Source organism: Ranitomeya imitator, chromosome 2, assembly GCF_032444005.1.
Source record: "Ranitomeya imitator isolate aRanImi1 chromosome 2, aRanImi1.pri, whole genome shotgun sequence".
Classification (NCBI taxonomy): Eukaryota; Metazoa; Chordata; class Amphibia; order Anura; family Dendrobatidae; genus Ranitomeya; species Ranitomeya imitator.
In genome coordinates, this window is record NC_091283.1 from 613810227 (window position 1) to 613828315 (window position 18089).

Genomic DNA, 18089 nt, shown 5'->3' on the forward strand with positions numbered 1-18089 from the left:
AGGATAGGGATGAGGAGCCATGCACACCAGGATGGGGATGAGGAGCCATGCACACCAGGATGGGGATGAGGAGCCATGCACACCAGGATGGGGATGAGGAGCCATGCACACCAGGATGGGGATGAGGAGCCATGCACACCAGGATGGGGATGAGGAGCCATGCACACCAGGATGGGGATGAGGAGCCATGCACACCAGGATGGGGATGAGGAGCCATGCACACCAGGATGGGGATGAGGAGCCATGCACACCAGGATGGGGATGAGGAGCCATGCACACCAGGATGGGGGATGAGGAGCCATGCACACGAGGATGGGGATGAGGAGCCATGCACACCAGGATGGGGATGAGGAGCCATGCACACCAGGATGGGGATGAGGAGCCATGCAGACAAGAATGGGGATGAGAAGCCATGCAGACAAGGATGGGGATGAGAAGCCATGCAGACAAGGAGGGGGATAAGGAGCCATGCAGACAAGGATGGGCATAAGGAGCCATGCGGACAAGGATGGGGATAAAGAGTCATGCAAACCAGGATGGGGATGAGGAGCCATGCATACCAGGATAGGGATGGGGATAGGGTATACAATGTATACCCAGCTTATACTCGAGTCAATAAGTTTTCCCAGTTTTTTTGTAGCAACATTAGGTGCCTTGACTTATACTTGGGTCGACTTATACACGAGTGTGTACAGTAAATGATTTATGGGATTGGAGCCGTCCAGACAGGAAACTTGTGGGATAATAACTTAGTATTGTTAATCCAATTAGCTCCTTGACGTGAGCCTTGGATGGGGCCACACAGTATTTATACCTCCTTCAGCGTGCACGGGACAACTGTCATAAATTGTACTTACCCTGGTTTACTGCTTATTTTAGCTGCTGCCTCTGAGACCTTTCAAGTTTTTAGGTCCTGACCTTGGCTTGCATTTTGACAATTCAACTAGATCTCGATTTTGGCCTAGAGTTTGACATCCTTAATTTGACCCAGCAGCCCAACTATTCTACTAGTTTGCCACACTGGCTAGCAGCCACTCCATGGATAAAACTCAAGGGGCCGGTGTAAGCAGAGCTGTGGAGTTGGATAGTTGGGGTTCATTTTGGTGGAGTAAGTATAAAACGGACCGACTCGTAAAATAAATTGGGTACACTAGTTCAATGCAGGATGTGCTGTAAATGTTTTTATAAGAATTTGAGAAAGTTATGAAACGTACTATGTATGTCTATTCTGTTCCTGATCTGAAGATGTAGGCTTTTAGTTGAGATGAATGTCTGCTGCTGTACATGTTCAGTAGTGAGGCCATGCTGTGGAGTCAGGGATATTTAGAAGTTGGAGATTTGGCTTACCGATTCCACACCCTGGGTGTAAGTTCAGATTCTATTGCCTAAGGCTAGGTTCACATTGCGTTAGTGTAGTCCGTTTAGCGCATACACTAACGGACTGCGTTAACGCAATGTCCAAAAAGGGATCACGTTTAGCAATCGCGCTAGCGCAGATGCCCGATCTGCGCTAGCGAGAACGGACCCAAAAACGGTGCAAACAGCGTTCGAGGTCCGTCACATAATAACGGAGCATCGCTAACGCATGACAAAAATGGCATGCGTTACATACATTGCGGTCAATGGGTGCGCTAATGGATCCGTTACATTGCGTTAGTGGCGCTATGTAACGGATTCCGTTAGCGGATACCCACTAAAGCAATGTGAAGGTAGCCTTAATTGTAAAGTCGCCTACCAAACCGTTACTTGTGCAATGCCTAGCCACGAAACCACTATTATGAGCTGTCAAACTTCCACACCTGGCAGGCAAAGCGGGGTCCAACAATCCTTCGCAGCCCTCCTCACCATGAAAGAGCATGATCTTGCCATTTGCATTAACCCAGCACTGTCGTGTCCTTTACCAAACCGTTACCAATTGGTATCATCATAAGAGCAGGTCACCATTTGGGAACAGCGCAGCATACTGGGATCCCACAAATCGGAAGTTCAGGCCTGACTTGCTATATATTATAAATTCAAGTCCGTTAGGGAAACATGAGTGACACTTGGAACCTCTTTAGATAGTAGGGGTTATTCACCAATCTGAGGTTGCCCACTTATTATCTGAAATAAAAAAAAGGAACGCCCAGACTATTCATAGGTACTTTTTAGACAATAGGCCCAATGACAAACTCTTATAAAAAATACAATACACTGCCCCACTAAGGAAATGCCACAGCTGACGTTTTACACACATGTAGCTGATCGGCTGCAATTAAATTCAAAGGGATGATTTCTTAACAACACTCACCCAGTGCTGCCTTCAGCCGAGATTGGGGCGAGCAGCTACTTGCCATGATGTTCGAATGGAATGCTATTCTGAGGTGGGGAAAAGACAGCTGCTTGTCACTGTCCAACAACCCAGCAATTTACTGTGCTTAAGATGTACATTTGCTTTAAGCATACACCCATAAAGCGCCAGCCAGAAGGAAGGGTGAAGCAGTGGCTAAGAAAGTGAGGATCTCTGACGAAACTCCATTTAGTCTCCATAAATGGAATTTCTCAAGAGACGCTTACATTTACTAATGCCCCCAAATCAGCTTAGGCATGCATGGTTAAAGAGACTGATAATCTGCCCTACAACTACATTAAAACCTGTCCTTAGTCTGCATAATCCGCTTATGAGCGTTCACTAGGGATGCATGTGGTAAACACATCAGTGCCACCTTTTCTAGTGTCATCACCCCCGAATAGCATCACTACTTGTCTAGAAGCCACTTTGAGAAATGTCTACACATTGGCATTTCTGCATCCATAGTGATCACACCATATACATGCATAGGAGCTGAGCTTTACAGGTGCACAATGGTCGGTCAAAATGTTTACAGAACCAATCAGATTAGATCATCGGCTTTTGGATCCAAACTGAGATTTGGTAAACTTCCACTGCAAGCAACTAAATGTCTGGAGAAAGAGAAGGTAAAAGTATAATTGACTTTTGTAGCCTGGGAAATTTCTTATGCTACTCAGTGCCCTCTTTACACGGTAAGATTATAACAAGAGAATAGTTTGAAGGTTTAGTTTATTTGCTTACATACTACTGATCTTAGACAAGAGAAGGAAAAGAACAGCCCAGCACCCTAATCGTAAGAGATGGATGTAGGGGGGAGAATTAGGAAAACATGAAGGGCACCTGCCATACAGACACATCTATAGGTAAGGTGGAGACTAACCAGCAACTCCTCATTACTTAGCGTATAGTCTGCGCCGCCCCTGATTGGCACTTTGGCATGTTCACAATACCGTTATGAAAGTAAGCTAGTGGTTTAATAAGTTATTCAGGCAAGATAGTTAACAATTACTGGACCATTGGTGGTCTGACTGCAGAGACCCCACTATATGCAAGAATAGGAGATTCAGTCCTCAGTTTGCATGGAGTGGCAATCGAGTATGTGTACTGCTGCTCCATTCTCTATGAGACTACTGGCGATAGATTGGGTACCCCATAAAGAAAAGAAAAATATATATATATATAGATGACGCTGTAATACACATGCTTAATGACTTTCCATTCAAATAGGACAGAAGTCCCTTAGTCTGGCAACAATAGGGGTCCCAGAGGTTTAATAGGTCACAATCAAATTTCAATGAGCGCTATCCTGGTGCTGGAGACCTTTAGGTCAGGAGACGTTCTAAGATTTAATTGACCGAATATCTAAAAAAAATAAATCAGGCAGAAAAATCTACTATGGGAAAGGAAAGTAAAAAGGTTAAAACTAATTAAGAAGACTGCCCCGGCACATAGTCCAACGGTCACATTACAGCAGTAATGCTACATCGTGTCTGATCAGATGGATGATGTACAACGGGTAATGGGTGGCAGTGCCCTAATGGAAAGCCGATTCACCACAATGGTAATGGAAAGTTCTACAATGATGGCGCTGTGGCTTCCTGGACTGGTTTGTTCTTCTGGTGCATAAAACTGAAAGCATCAAGAACCCACAGAAGCAACATCATAGTAATGGAAGCAAAACAAGCTCTGAATGCAAGCATTGCCCAAGTTAAGGGAAGCCCCCCAAACCGAAGAGATTTCCCTTAATACTTAGCAATTCAGACAGACAGCATTGCGGAGATGGAGGTATGAATCACACCCTTGACAGCTAGCAAGCTCAGAAGCAAAAGCCACTTGTGTTCCTTTATACCCATGAGCCTTAGCAGTTTAACTCATACCTGTGAAGTTGACATGCGAGAGGTATCTTGTCGACCAGTTAGGTCAGATGAAGAGACATTAACAGGAGCACCACGATGCAGTCTCATACTCACTTTCCGTTCACGTTCCATCCCGGACACAGGTCTGGGGGAGGTGTTGGCTGTGAAAATCAAGAGTATACAGTAAGGCTTTTGCTGTGGAATAAATGGATGAACCGCACCAAGGATTTCAGCTGCTGAAAAAGTCAGTACACCCCTGGGAAAAAAAAAATCCAAACAGAAATAGCATAGTAGAGAGCTGAACAGTATCTGCACGGAAAAGTGAGGACACCAAGGGTGCAACCTTACAAGGCAGGTCTCTTCCTTACTAGTTCAAGCAATGTTTTAAAGAGAAAAAATTATAATCAGGATAACGCTGTATGCTAATGCTATACTAATAACTTAAAGTATTCAAATTCAATTAAAAAAATGCACAATAACTGCAACTGTGTGGATTTTAGTAACAACATAATGACTATGAATGATCTGGCAATAAATGTAGCCCTTGCATTCACTGCACATCATAGTGCCATGTTCTTCACAAATAAACTTCTTGTAGTCATTGCATTATCAGTATCTACATCACTAGGAGCATCCAAAGCTAACAATATTTCATCAGGAGTCATCACAGTTCATCTAGCCATTGTTTATTTACAATTATATTACAAAACCTGTGAATAAACAGAAAATATTAAAAGAAAAAAAATGTCAGACAATAAATGTACTATGGGGTCAGGAGAGTCCCAAACACAGAAAATTGAAAATAACTTTGAAACAAAATTTAAAAAGGAGATTTTTGTGTACTCACCGTAAAATCTCTCTCTTAGCCTCTAATTGGGGGACACAGGACCATGGGTGTTATACTGCTGTCCACTAGGAGGCGACACTATGCATAATCTGAAAAAGATTAACTGTGGCTCCTCCTCTGCAGTATACACCCCTGGACGGCGTCAGCCTTCTCCAGTTTTGTGCAAAAGCAGTAGGAGGAACGTTACATGAATAACATAACCATGCCTATAAGAAGGCAGCTATGTGCGAGCTCAAGCAAACAATATGAGAACTCGACAGTAACAACGGCCCGGAAGGGCAACAGGGTGGGAGCCGTGTCCCCCAATTAGAGGCTAAGAGAAAGATTTTACGGTGAGTACACAAAAATCTCCTTTACTCTGTCGCCTCATTGGGGGACACAGGAACATGGGACGTCCCAAAGCAGTCCCTGGGTGGGAAGCAATGGACGAATATTGTGCAGACAGGCCGCTACACTTGGGGCACCTCCACCTGCAGAACACGTCTACCCAGGCACGCGTCCGCTGAGGACTGGGTATGAACCCTGTAGTGTTTAGTAAACGTGTGTAGGCTAGTCCAAGTGGCCGCCTTACACACTTGTTGTGCCGAAGCCTGGTGCCGAATGGCCCAGGAGGCCCCTAGCGCCCGTGTAGAGTGTGCCGTAATACCGGCTGGAAGAGGAGAATTCTTAAGGCGGTAGGTGTCTTGTATGGTGGATTTGATCCACCTGGCAAGGGTAGCTTTGGAAGCTGGCAGACACTTGCGGCAGCCTTCCGGAAGAAGGAAAAGAGAGTCAAACCTCCGGAAGGACGCAGTCCTAGACACATATATACGCAATGCCCTGACAAGGTCAAGCGTATGCAGAGCCTTCTCCACTCTATGAACCGGGACTGGACAAAGGGATGGCAGTGAAATTTCCTCATTGAGGTGGAAGTGGGACACAACCTTCGGAAGGAAGGATGGGACCGTACAGAGAACTACCTTGTCCTGGTGAAAAACCAGGAAGGGCCATCTGCAGGAGAGTGCTGTCAGTTCAGACACCCTGCGTAGCGAGGTGATTGTCACCAGGAAAACCACCACCTGAGATAGAAGGCGGAGCGGGACCTCCTTAAGGGGTTCGAAGGGTGGTTCCTGCAATGCTGTCAGGACCAGGTTGAGGTCCCACGTTTCTAGTGGTCGTCTGTAGGGGGGAACCAATCGGGAAACCCCCTGAAGAAAAGTCCTTTCTTGCGGCTTGGTAGCAATGCGCCTTTGAAAAAGTACTGAAAGGGCTGACACCTGGCTCTTAAGCGAGCCCAGGGACAGCCTGACCTCCAGACCCGATTGGAGAAAACCAAGTTCTTTGGGTAAGGAGTAAGGGAGTGGAGTCTGGCCACGAGATTCGCACCAGGTAAAGAAAGCTTTCCAAGTACGGTAATAGATCTTGGCAGAGGCTGGCTTCTGTGCCCTGATCATGGTTCCAATGACGCCTGGCGAGAGCCCTGCCTGGGTTAGAACCCAGGTCTCAAGGGCCACGCCGTCAAATTGAGAGCCCCTGAGTTCTCGTGGTAGAACGGGCCTTGTGATAGAAGATCGGGGCGGTCGGGGAGATGCCAGGGGGCGTCTGCTGTAAGTTGTACGATGTCGGCGTACCATGTACGTCTGGGCCAGTTCGGTGCGATTAGGATGGTTGGAACTCCCTCTTGCTTGATCTTCCTCACCACCCTGGATATCAGGGGGAGAGGTGGAAAAATGTACAGAAGCTGGAACTGGGTCCAGTCCTGAACCAGAGCGTCTGCTCCGAGCGACCGTGGATCGTGTGTTCTGGCCATGAAGTTGGAGACCTTGGCATTGAAGTGGGATGCCATTAGGTCCACATCCGGGGTCCCCCAGCGATGGCAAATCTGGCGAAAAATTTCGGGATGGAGAGACCACTCTCCCGAGTCTATTTCTTGTCGAATCAGGAAGTCTGCTTCACAGTGGTCCACACCTGGAATGTGGACCGTCGAGAGAACCGACCCTGTGTCCTCTGCCCAGTGGAGGATATGTGACACTTCTCGCATCGCCTGAGTACTGCGGGTCCCCCCTTGGTGATTCACATATGCCACAGCCGTGGCATTGTCCGACTGTATTCTGATGTGAGAGGCTGCCAGTAAGTGATGAAAGGCTCTCAATGCCAGGAGGATGGCACGAATTTCCAGGATGTTGATGGGCATGGTCGCTTCCACTGGGGACCACTTGCCCTGTGGTGTAGGTGCACTGCACCCCAACCCAACCCGTCAAGGCTCGCATCGGTGGTCAGAACCTTCCATTGACCTATGAGAAAGGATTTCCCCTTTGCTAGCGAGGTTGGCTGGAGCCACCAGTGCAGGGACCTCTTGGTTGACGACTTTAGCCGGAACTCCCTGTCGAGAGAGAGAGGGTTTTTGTCCCAGGACCTGAGGATGGCTAGTTGGAGAGGCCTGAGGCGAAACTGGGCAAATGGGACGGCTTCTATTGCTGCCCCCATCCTGCCGAGGACTCTCATGGCAAACTGGAGAGATCGAGGGGGTCTGCGGAGGAGGGTGCGAACTCCTAGGCAAAGAGCCAGTGACTTGTCCTTGGGAAGGAGCACTAGACCCCTGGAGGAGTTGAATAGCATTCCCAGGAAGGTCAGAGACTGACTCGGGGTTGGTGATGACTTTTGTAAGTTGACTAACCAGCCCATGCGACTCAGTGTCGATTGTAATTGAGACGCTGAGCTCGCAGTCCTTAAAGGTGGGAGCCTTGATGAGTAGATCGTCCAAGTATGGAATGACTACTATGCCTCTGGAGTGCAGGACGTCCATGGTGGCTGCCATGACTTTGGTAAACACTCTGGGAGCCGTGGTGAGTCCGAATGGGAGAGCCACGAACTGGTAGTGGTCCTGGTCGATTGCGAACCTGAGAAACCTCTGATGGGCAGGTGCAATCGGTATATGCAGGTATGCGTCTTGTATGTCTATGGAGGCGAGATATTCTCTCCCTTCTCCATGGACACAATGATGGACCGAATAGACTCCATGCGGAAGTGACGGACCCGTACATATTTGTTGAGTTGTTTTAGGTCCAATATGGGCCGCATACTGCCTCCTTTCTTGGGGACTACGAATAGATTGGAGTAGAACCCTCGAAAGCGCTCGGCCGTGGGGACCGTTACTATGACTCCTGCTTGAAGAAGCGAGGAGACCGCTTGTTGGAAGGCACGAGCCTTGGCCGGTGGTTTTGGGGGGACAGAAAGGAAGAATCGGTCCGGTGGGTTGGAGGTGAACTCTATCTTGTATCCGGAAGACACTAGTTCCCTGACCCACCTGTCTTCTGTAATAGGCAGCCAGACTTGAAGAAAGAGCAAAAGACGGCCGCCTACGGGTGTGGTGTCTTCCGGAGTCCGTGAGTCATGATGAGGAGAAAGTCTGAGATTTTCCTCCTCTGGGCTTGGACTGGGCTGCTTTTGACTGCCAGGTCTTGTCCGACCTTTGCGTCGACCGTGAGTTGTCCCTCTGTGGGGAACGGTTACGATTTTGTGCTGGACGCGAGACGGACCAGCCCGAAGAATTCCGAAAGGATCGGAATCGAGTTTGGTTACGCTTCTTGTAAGTGCGTTTAGGTTTCAGTTGGGGAAGAGAGGTACTCTTACCCCCGGTGGCGTTAGATATCATCGTGTCTAACTGTTCACCAAAAAGTCCCCACTGAGGTAGGGGAGGTGCGTGAGGGACTTCTTTGAGGCTGCGTCCGCTTTCCATTCCCGCAGCCAGAGGATACGCCGAATTGTGATGGCGTTTGATGCTATCCCCGCTACACCCCTTGCCGAATCCAGAGCTGCATGAAGCATGTAATCTGCTACGACTGCTATTTGAACCGCTTGGTCAGACAGCTCAGGAGCGGATGCTTGGAGGCCAGCTTGTAAATTTTTGGCCCAGGCCAGAATGGCCTTGGCAGCCCAAACTGAAGCGAACGCAGGAGCCAGGGATGCCCCTGCAGCCTCGAAAATTGAACGAGCCAATGATTCTACCTGCCGGTCTGCTGCATCCCTGAGGGTTGAGCTATCTGGCAGTGAAAGGACGGTCTGTGCTGCTAGTCTAGAGACTGGGGGGTCCACTTCGGGTGGGTCCGTCCATTCCCTGGTATCCTTCTGTGGGAAGGGGTACCTAGCCTAAAGATATTTGCGATTAGCGAATTTTTTCTCAGGCTGTGAAAACTGCTTTTTAAGGATCGCCTTAAACTCTGGGTGGTTAGAGAAAACGTTAGGTGGCTTCAGAGGTCCTTCAAAGGAAATCTTGTGTTCTGGGGCCTCTGGTGGCGGATCAGAAATGTCCAGCACTCGATGGATGGAAGAAATTAAGTCCTCAACTAGCGCTGTATTGCTAGGAGGGATTGGGATCAGGGACCCCTCCGTTTCCTTGTCTGAGTCGGAGTCACAAATGCCTTCCAAATCCAGTGTATCACTGAGGCGTCCCCTGCTGGGTGAGCTGGGGCGGAGGCCTTCTCTGGTCGGGGATTGCGGAGATCTGCATTGTCTGTCCCTGGAAGGGGACAGTCTAGGTGACCTGGAACTACGGTGTCTCTCCCTAGAAGGGGATGACCGTGTGCTATGGGATGATGCAGATGGACTTTACCTATGGGTCCGCTTGCGTCCTGGCCTAGACATGGATGTGCCAGGGTCGTCCTGTCCCTGAGTCAAGCTCTCCCTTTGCTGGGTAGCGGTCATAGCCGAGGTATGACACTGCAGAGCCTGAAGCAATGTGGAGGTTAGGTTATCTATAGACTGCGTCATAGATTGCGACATCTGGGTGACCCATTCCGGTGACATTAGACACTGAGGCATTAGCAGGGGCCTCTTGGGTCTGCGACACAGTAGTCTGAGTGCAGCCCTGGCAGTGCGGGTACGTGTTGCCGCTGGGAAGAGCGGTCCCGCAGGCTGTGCAGAATGCATAATAGCAGTCCTGCCTGGTTCTCTTGGACCTTGAGCCCGGCATAGTGCACAGAGTGCAAAAGGGCTGGCTATGCAGAGCGCCTTACAGGCTATGCGGAGCGCCTTACAGGGGTAGCTATGCAGAGGAACCTTATAGAGGAGCCTTATAGGGAATATGGATTCACAGCCGAGTAAAACAACCCAGATGTGATCTTACCCCACCAGTTTGCTCCTAGGTCCAGCGCCGAAGATCCACAGTCCTGTGCCCCCGGAGACTGCTGGCCTGGTCCTGCTGACCGCGAGATGCAGGGTTAATCCTTGCTGCAGTAGAAATGGCAGCTGAGGAAGGAAGGGGGCGGAGAGCTGGAAAAAGGCGGCAAAGCTGTGTAAAAACGCGCCCTTTCTGTCTCGATCCACCCCCTCTATCACACTGTAGAGTGTCATATATGTCATCCGGGGGGCGGGCCGGGGGGCGGAGAGGAGGCTGCAGCTTCAGCTAGGCCGAAGCCGGGGCCTAAATTAGATGCCTGATGCCCAGAAAGGCTCCAGGCCGGCACGGAAGTCCGGGAAGGGGTCGGATCTGAACCGGACCCCCCCGGATTTGAAGGCAGGATAGCGGTGGGGCTATAAGCGGGAGGGGGGTCCTGTAAGGTATAGAGCTGGTGCTGCCGCAGATACAGGGGCACAGGGAGCCCTGTGTCTCTATTGTGCCATTTCTGCCTGCACTACCTCAGCTGGGCTGGGGTCCCTGGATGCAGGCGCAGTGTGCTGGCCCATTGCTGGGAGCTGCAGAGTGCTGCCAGTACAGGCCCTACCTGAGGCATCTCAACCTAATGCCCCCAGAGGGGGATTAGGGAGGGTGCTGCTGTCACCATCAGGGGGTTTTGTCCTCGCCTAGACCTCAACCCATAAACCAAGAGGAATTGGGGAACGAGGGGGGTTCTCGACTTCGAACCAGCACCCGAGGGACTGGGGAAGGAGCGACATAGGGAATAGCCATCTCTACTTCAACCGGGCACCCCATAATAGGGGGCCGAGGAAGGAGCCATGCTGGGAGTCTCACAGGAGACCCACTTTTCTTCATCTGTAATCCGGAAAAAAAACGGAGTAAAAAATCTTAGGTGTGCCTCCTATGCGACACTAAGCAAAAACTGGAGAAGGCTGACGCCGTCCAGGGGTGTATACTGCAGAGGAGGAGCCACAGTTAATCTTTTTCAGATTATGCATAGTGTCGCCTCCTAGTGGACAGCAGCATAACACCCATGGTCCTGTGTCCCCAAATGAGACGACAGAGATAACAAATTCAAAATATCAATAAAAGCAGAAATATGTTACTTGAAAATACATAGAAGGTCAATGTCTGCGATTGACCAGTTTTAGAAATATTTCAATTTATTCAGCGCTGGGGTCTATATGACCCCATGGTTCCACAGCAGGGTTAAGTTCTTATCCAATATTAGACGCTGTTGTAATACTATATGGACAATGGGATTTGTTGATAATATGCCCAATATTTGATAATATGGATTACTGAAAAACTACGTGCCTAAAGTCCCCACCTCATATGGGGACAGATAATAGACAAGAGGATGTTTAGGCGCACAGTGCTATTGTTAATAGTGCGGTAATACAATGGACAGTAGATAGTTATGTACTATAGCCCTCCGCCCATCATATGTCTCCACACATTTCACAGACCCTGTAATGGGGGGCACGTCACGAGGCAGAGATGTTAGATATTAGTGGCACCACAGTCTGATGGCGGGAACTCATAAGAGTCGCTCTGATGAGATCTAAAAACAAGAAACTTTGTAATATGAATACTATCGATGAAATAATAATAATAATAATAAACTTATTCTTGAAAGGGATTGTCCGGGACTTCTATATTGATGGACTACCCTTCGGCTACATCATCAATATCTGAATCGGTGGGGATGCGACACCCAGTACACCCGCCAATTAGCTGTTCCCAAATGTGCCAACTGCATAGCGGCTGTGTATTGCACATCCGAATCTATAGGGGGTGATGTGCAGAACCAGAAGGAGGATTATAGCCAAGGAGAAGAACATAATTTGCAATCTCTGAAATTTGCCATACTAAAGGATATGCAATCTTAAGAGCTCGTCAGTTATGCATGAACACATTACTATATCTTAGAACTACGAGGAGAGGATGAAGGTCATTCTAAAAAAATAAATAAAAAAAATAATATAGGGATCCATCCTATTAGATAAATTATTAGAAAGGTTAGAATGGACTCCAGTGTGAGCCTATATTCATGGTGATGTCTGTCCCCGCCAGCGCTGTATACGAGCTAGTACTACTGACAACAACCATGGTAGTCAGGTCCATTACATGAATCTCTGGGGGATGTTCTACTAGACATCTCAGTAGGCTATGCCAACATGCTCTCATCAGTGGGGGCCTGGCCACAGAATCCCCCAACCCCTAGAATTAGACATACCCTCCAATATTGTAGCCTCAATAATGCCTTCATAATGCCAGCCACAGATGCCCTATACAGAGAGAGTACCCACTAGATAAAAGAGGCATTCACCACACCTATGGATGCTCTCTTCCATCCGTTCTCCATGCTTGGACCCTCTGAACCCCCAATCCTAATAATGACAGACCTTTGAATGCCCAAATAATTACAGTGAATGCAGTGAAAACTTGCAGACCCCTCATAATCAAGTGAAACACTAGGGTTTATACTGAATACGACCTGCTCACATCTGCAATGAGGGCAGTACCAGGTCCGTTTCACCATACACAGCAGTGGTGCCCGATGGACTTCATTGACTATAAAACTTGGCCAGTCGGATTCCAGAAATTGACTACACATCATGTTGGGTATTTCTGGAGGGATCTTAACATTTTTATTAGGGTTTTTCATTTGTTTTCCTGATTTTTTTTGTCCTGAATGTGGAGGAAGCTGAAATGACAGGATTATGCAGTCCTCCCCCAACAATTCACTGTGAGCAGATCAGAGGTAATCGTGATCTGGTGCCTGCTGGCTACTAGACAGATACAAGCCATGATCGGGCCGCAGAGGATTGCTGGATGGTTACAGATCATGGCCTGCCAGCGCTTTGACACTTCAGAGGGCCTTAGCTGACATTTCAGCCCTCTTTGTATTCTGCCTCCCAAATATCAGATGCTCATGGGTAGTTAGATGTCTACAAGGTGCTATTGCAACGTCTAAATTTGGCCACTTGATGCTTGTATAAAACTGGCCATCCCGAACCACAGTTGTATGTATGGGAAGAAACGTCTTATTCATTCCCGGGCAGTAACAGGTCGTCAGTCCCACAACCAAGAAGGCCACTGAGAAAGTCAGAAGGAGAAAAAACACAGTCTTCACGGCTCCACATTTGAAAAGGAGAACTCGTTGGAAATTCATGGCGGTCTTAATCTTTGGAAAAGAAAAATTCTTCCAATCGCTAAAAACGGAATCTTCCTACCCACATATGCCTAGTCGTACCTGTGTGGGAGGTTGGCGTGAGTGGAGTGGGTGGCGTTACTTCCTGAGTCCCCCTTAGTCTTCCGGAGGCAGTAGAGGGCAAGCCACGGGCTGCAGGATTCCTGGTGTGTCTGAGGCGCTCTTCTCGCTCTCTCCTCTCGCGCTCTGCATCCTCAGCAGCGCGACTTGCACCCTAGTGGGGAAATAAAATAACTGCAGTCATGTCAATAGCAATATAATCCCGTACAAACTGGGCGCAAAGAGGAAAAGGGTCTGCCGAGTATTGTGCTACATGCGTCTATACAAGCGCGTCGTACCGTTACCTTGGCAGGTACACATGGCACCAGACCGCATCTGATATTATTGTAATTTATGCTCTGCCATATTTTACACCCTTAGTTTTCTTTTTACAAATAGCTGCTAAAAGTCTAAAATAACAGGGGTAATAATTACTATTTTTTAATAAGACAAAACCCAAGGGGAAAAAAAAAAAAAAAAGAGTATACCTTACTGCAATTAAATAAAATCGTGCACATACTTAACGCCATTTTCATGAAAAAAAAAAAAGCATAAAAGCTGTCCGCTGCGACAGGTTAGCACCATACCCCGATGGGTACACCTTGTCGCGGTAGGGTGGATTTTATGATTATTTTTTTTTAATCAAAATAGCATTAATCAAGTACCCCATGTTATTTACATGACCTATTACCATTAACTTGCTGTAAAGTATTTGCTCATTTGGTTTTTTAGGGGATCTGTCCGTGAAATGGCCCCTGTGTGAACATGCCCTTACACTTTGCAAGTATACCGCTTTATTATCGGGCTCATTTCTTTTGTTTTCACTATTTAAAAATGTACGCTTTTTTCTAACTTAAATGCACGTATTTGGTGCTTAAAACCATGCAAGTAGAAGATGTCACTGAATATTTTGCACGGTTTTCCTTCTATAGCCTCTATGTTGGCCCGTTAACTGTTGGCTGCAGAATGAGTTAATTAAGAATCCATCAGGGAGCTCTTTATAATAACTGAGGCCGTTACTCTTTTTTGAGCTTTTCTGGGCTGATTTATGGCCAAAGACCACCTCAAAGTTAGATATGTAGGGAAACAAAAATAGTATATGCTAAATGCCTCAACATTTTTCAAGAAACCCAAAAAATGATTTTTAGCTCCATGCATCTAAGTAAAGGTACCGTCACACTAAGCGACGCTGCAGCGATACCGACAACGATCCGGATCGCTGCAGCGTCGCTGTTTAAAAAAAAAAAAAACATCTTTTCCCAGGGTGTAGGTTGTCTTAAAAAGAAAACCCCCAAAACAGTGCTTTACATACCCTCCCCGGGTACAGCGGCGAGCCTCTGCTCCCGGACTCGACAACTCTGCAGACAGCATAGCGCTGGACCCAGGGAGAGCGACTAAGGGACATTTTTGCTCTTAAATAAAAAAAAAATAAAAAAAAAATGCACAACTGGCTAAGACGATGGTGCAGACAACAAGGATTCGGATTCCTGGACCACGGTGTGAATTACATGTACGATGGACTCCTCGCCAGAGACGGACTACACCTCAACACACCTGGGAAACACACATTCGCCAGAAGACTTGCTACACTCATCAGGAGGGCGTTAAACTAGAAGAAGAGGGGACGGGAAGAAAAACATTAGACTCGAACAAAGAAGAGCCATCAAAACATACTCAGAAGGGAGGTAAGAACATTTCTAAAACAATCCACACCGAGGAGATTGGAACAAAACAAAATCCTCTAAACTGCATGCTCGCAAACGCCAGAAGCCTGACAAACAAGATGGAAGAACTAGAAGCAGAAATATCTACAGGTAACTTTGACATAGTGGGAATAACCGAGACATGGTTAGATGAAAGCTATGACTGGGCAGTTAACTTACAGGGTTACAGTCTGTTTAGAAAGGATCATAAAAATCGGAGAGGAGGAGGGGTTTGTCTCTATGTAAAGTCTTGTCTAAAGTCCACTTTAAGGGAGGATATTAGCGAAGGGAATGAGGATGTCGAGTCCATATGGGTCGAAATTCATGGAGGGAAAAATGGTAACAAAATTCTCATTGGGGTCTGTTACAAACCCCCAAATATAACAGAAAGCATGGAAAGTCTACTTCTAAAGCAGATAGATGAAGCTGCAACCCATAATGAGGTCCTGGTTATGGGGGACTTTAACTACCCGGATATTAACTGGGAAACTGAAACCTGTGAAACCCATAAAGGCAACAGGTTTCTGCTAATAACCAAGAAAAATTATCTTTCACAATTGGTGCAGAATCCAACCAGAGGAGCAGCACTTTTAGACCTAATACTATCTAATAGACCTGACAGAATAACAAATCTGCAGGTGGTCGGGCATCTAGGAAATAGCGACCACAATATTGTACAGTTTCACCTGTCTTTCACTAGGGGGACTTGTCAGGGAGTCACAAAAACACTGAACTTTAGGAAGGCAAAGTTTGACCAGCTTAGAGATGCCCTTAATCTGGTAGACTGGGACAATATCCTCAGAAATAAGAATACAGATAATAAATGGGAAATGTTTAAGAACATCCTAAATAGGCAGTGTAAGCGGTTTATACCTTGTGGGAATAAAAGGACTAGAAATAGGAAAAACCCAATGTGGCTAAACAAAGAAGTAAGACAGGCAATTAACAGTAAAAAAAAAAAGCATTTGCACTACTAAAGCAGGATGGCACCATTGAAGCTCTAAAAAACTATAGGGAGAAAAATACTTTATCTAAAAAACTAATTAAAGCTGCCAAAAAGGAAACAGAGAAGCACATTTCTAAGGAGAGTAAAACTAATCCCAAACTGTTCTTCAACTATATCAATAGTAAAAGAATAAAAACTGAAAATGTAGGCCCCTTAAAAAATAGTGAGGAAAGAATGGTTGTAGATGACGAGGAAAAAGCTAACATATTAAACACCTTCTTCTCCACGCTATTCACGGTGGAAAATGAAATGCTAGGTGAAATCCCAAGAAACAATGAAAACCCTATATTAAGGGTCACCAATCTAACCCAAGAAGAGGTGCGAAACCGGCTAAATAAGATTAAAATAGATAAATCTCCGGGTCCGGATGGCATACACCCACGAGTACTAAGAAGTAAGTAATGTAATAGATAAACCATTATTTCTTATTTTTAGGGACTCTATAGCGACGGGGTCTGTTCCGCAGGACTGGCGCATAGCAAATGTGGTGCCAATATTCAAAAAGGGTTCTAAAAGTGAACCTGGAAATTATAGGCCAGTAAGTCTAACCTCTATTGTTGGTAAAATATTTGAAGGGTTTCTGAGGGATGTTATTCTGGATTATCTCAATGAGAATAACTGTTTAGCTCCATATCAGCATGGGTTTATGAGAAATCGCTCCTGTCAAACCAATCTAATCAGTTTTTATGAAGAGGTAAGCTATAGGCTGGACAACGGTGAGTCATTGGACGTGGTATATCTCGATTTTTCCAAAGCGTTTGATACCGTGCCGCACAAGAGGTTGGTACACAAAATGAGAATGCTTGGTCTGGGGGAAAATGTGTGTAAATGGGTTAGTAACTGGCTTAGTGATAGAAAGCAGAGGGTGGTTATAAATGGTATAGTCTCTAACGGGGTCGCTGTGACCAGTGGGGTACCGCAGGGGTCGGTATTGGGACCTGTTCTCTTCAACATATTCATTAATGATCTGGTAGAAGGTTTACACAGTAAAATATCGATATTTGCAGATGATACAAAACTATGTAAAGCAGTTAATACAAGAGAAGATAGTATTCTGCTACAGATGGATCTGGATAAGTTGGAAACTTGGGCTGAAAGGTGGCAGATGAGGTTTAACAATGATAAATGTAAGGTTATACACATGGGAAGAAGGAATCAATGTCACCATTACACACTGAACGGGAAACCACTGGGTAAATCTGACAGGGAGAAGGACTTGGGGGATCCTAGTTAATGATAAACTTACCTGGAGCAGCCAGTGCCAGGCAGCAGCTGCCAAGGCAAACAGGATCATGGGGTGCATTAAAAGAGGTCTGGATACACATGATGAGAGCATTATACTGCCTCTGTACAAATCCCTAGTTAGACCGCACATGGAGTACTGTGTCCAGTTTTGGGCACCGGTGCTCAGGAAGGATATAATGGAACTAGAGAGAGTACAAAGGAGGGCAACAAAATTGATAAAGGGGATGGGAGAACTACAATACCTAGATAGATTAGCGAAATTAGGATTATTTAGTCTAGAAAAAAGACGACTGAGGGGCGATCTAATAACCATATATAAGTATATAAGGGGACAATACAAATATCTCGCTGAGGATTTGTTTATACCAAGGAAGGTGACGGGCACAAGGGGGCATTCTTTGCGTCTGGAGGAGAAAAGGTTTTTCCACCAACATAGAAGAGGATTCTTTACTGTTAGGGCAGTGAGAATCTGGAATTGCTTGCCTTAGGAGGTGGTGATGGCGAACTCAGTCGAGGGGTTCAAGAGAGGCCTGGATGTCTTCCTGGAGCAGAACAATATTGTATCCTACAATTATTAGGTTCTGTAGAAGGACGTAGATGTGGGGATTTATTATGATGGAATATAGGCTGAACTGGATGGACAAATGTCTTTTTTCGGCCTTACTAACTATGTTATACCTAGGACTGAGGTTTTCCAAAAATCGATAAACCCCTTTAAACCTCCATGA

General features: G+C 46.6%; 1 protein-coding gene across 3 annotated transcripts in view; it reads right to left on the reverse strand.

The window, feature by feature from the left end:
• Nucleotides 1–18089, reverse strand: part of CSNK1D (casein kinase 1 delta) — a 76976-nt gene that overhangs the window by 14392 nt on the left and 44495 nt on the right. The window contains exons 7-9 of one of the 3 annotated variants that reach the window (XM_069752492.1): nt 13411–13582; nt 4210–4349; nt 2291–2358 (exon numbers count right to left, since the gene is read on the reverse strand). In XM_069752492.1, coding sequence (XP_069608593.1) covers nt 2326–2358; nt 4210–4349; nt 13411–13582 — 345 coding nt within the window. In that variant the 3' untranslated portion in view covers nt 2291–2325. The remainder of the gene's footprint in view (nt 1–2290; nt 2359–4209; nt 4350–13410; nt 13583–18089) is intronic. The other 2 variants (XM_069752493.1, XM_069752491.1) reach the window with 2 other exon arrangements.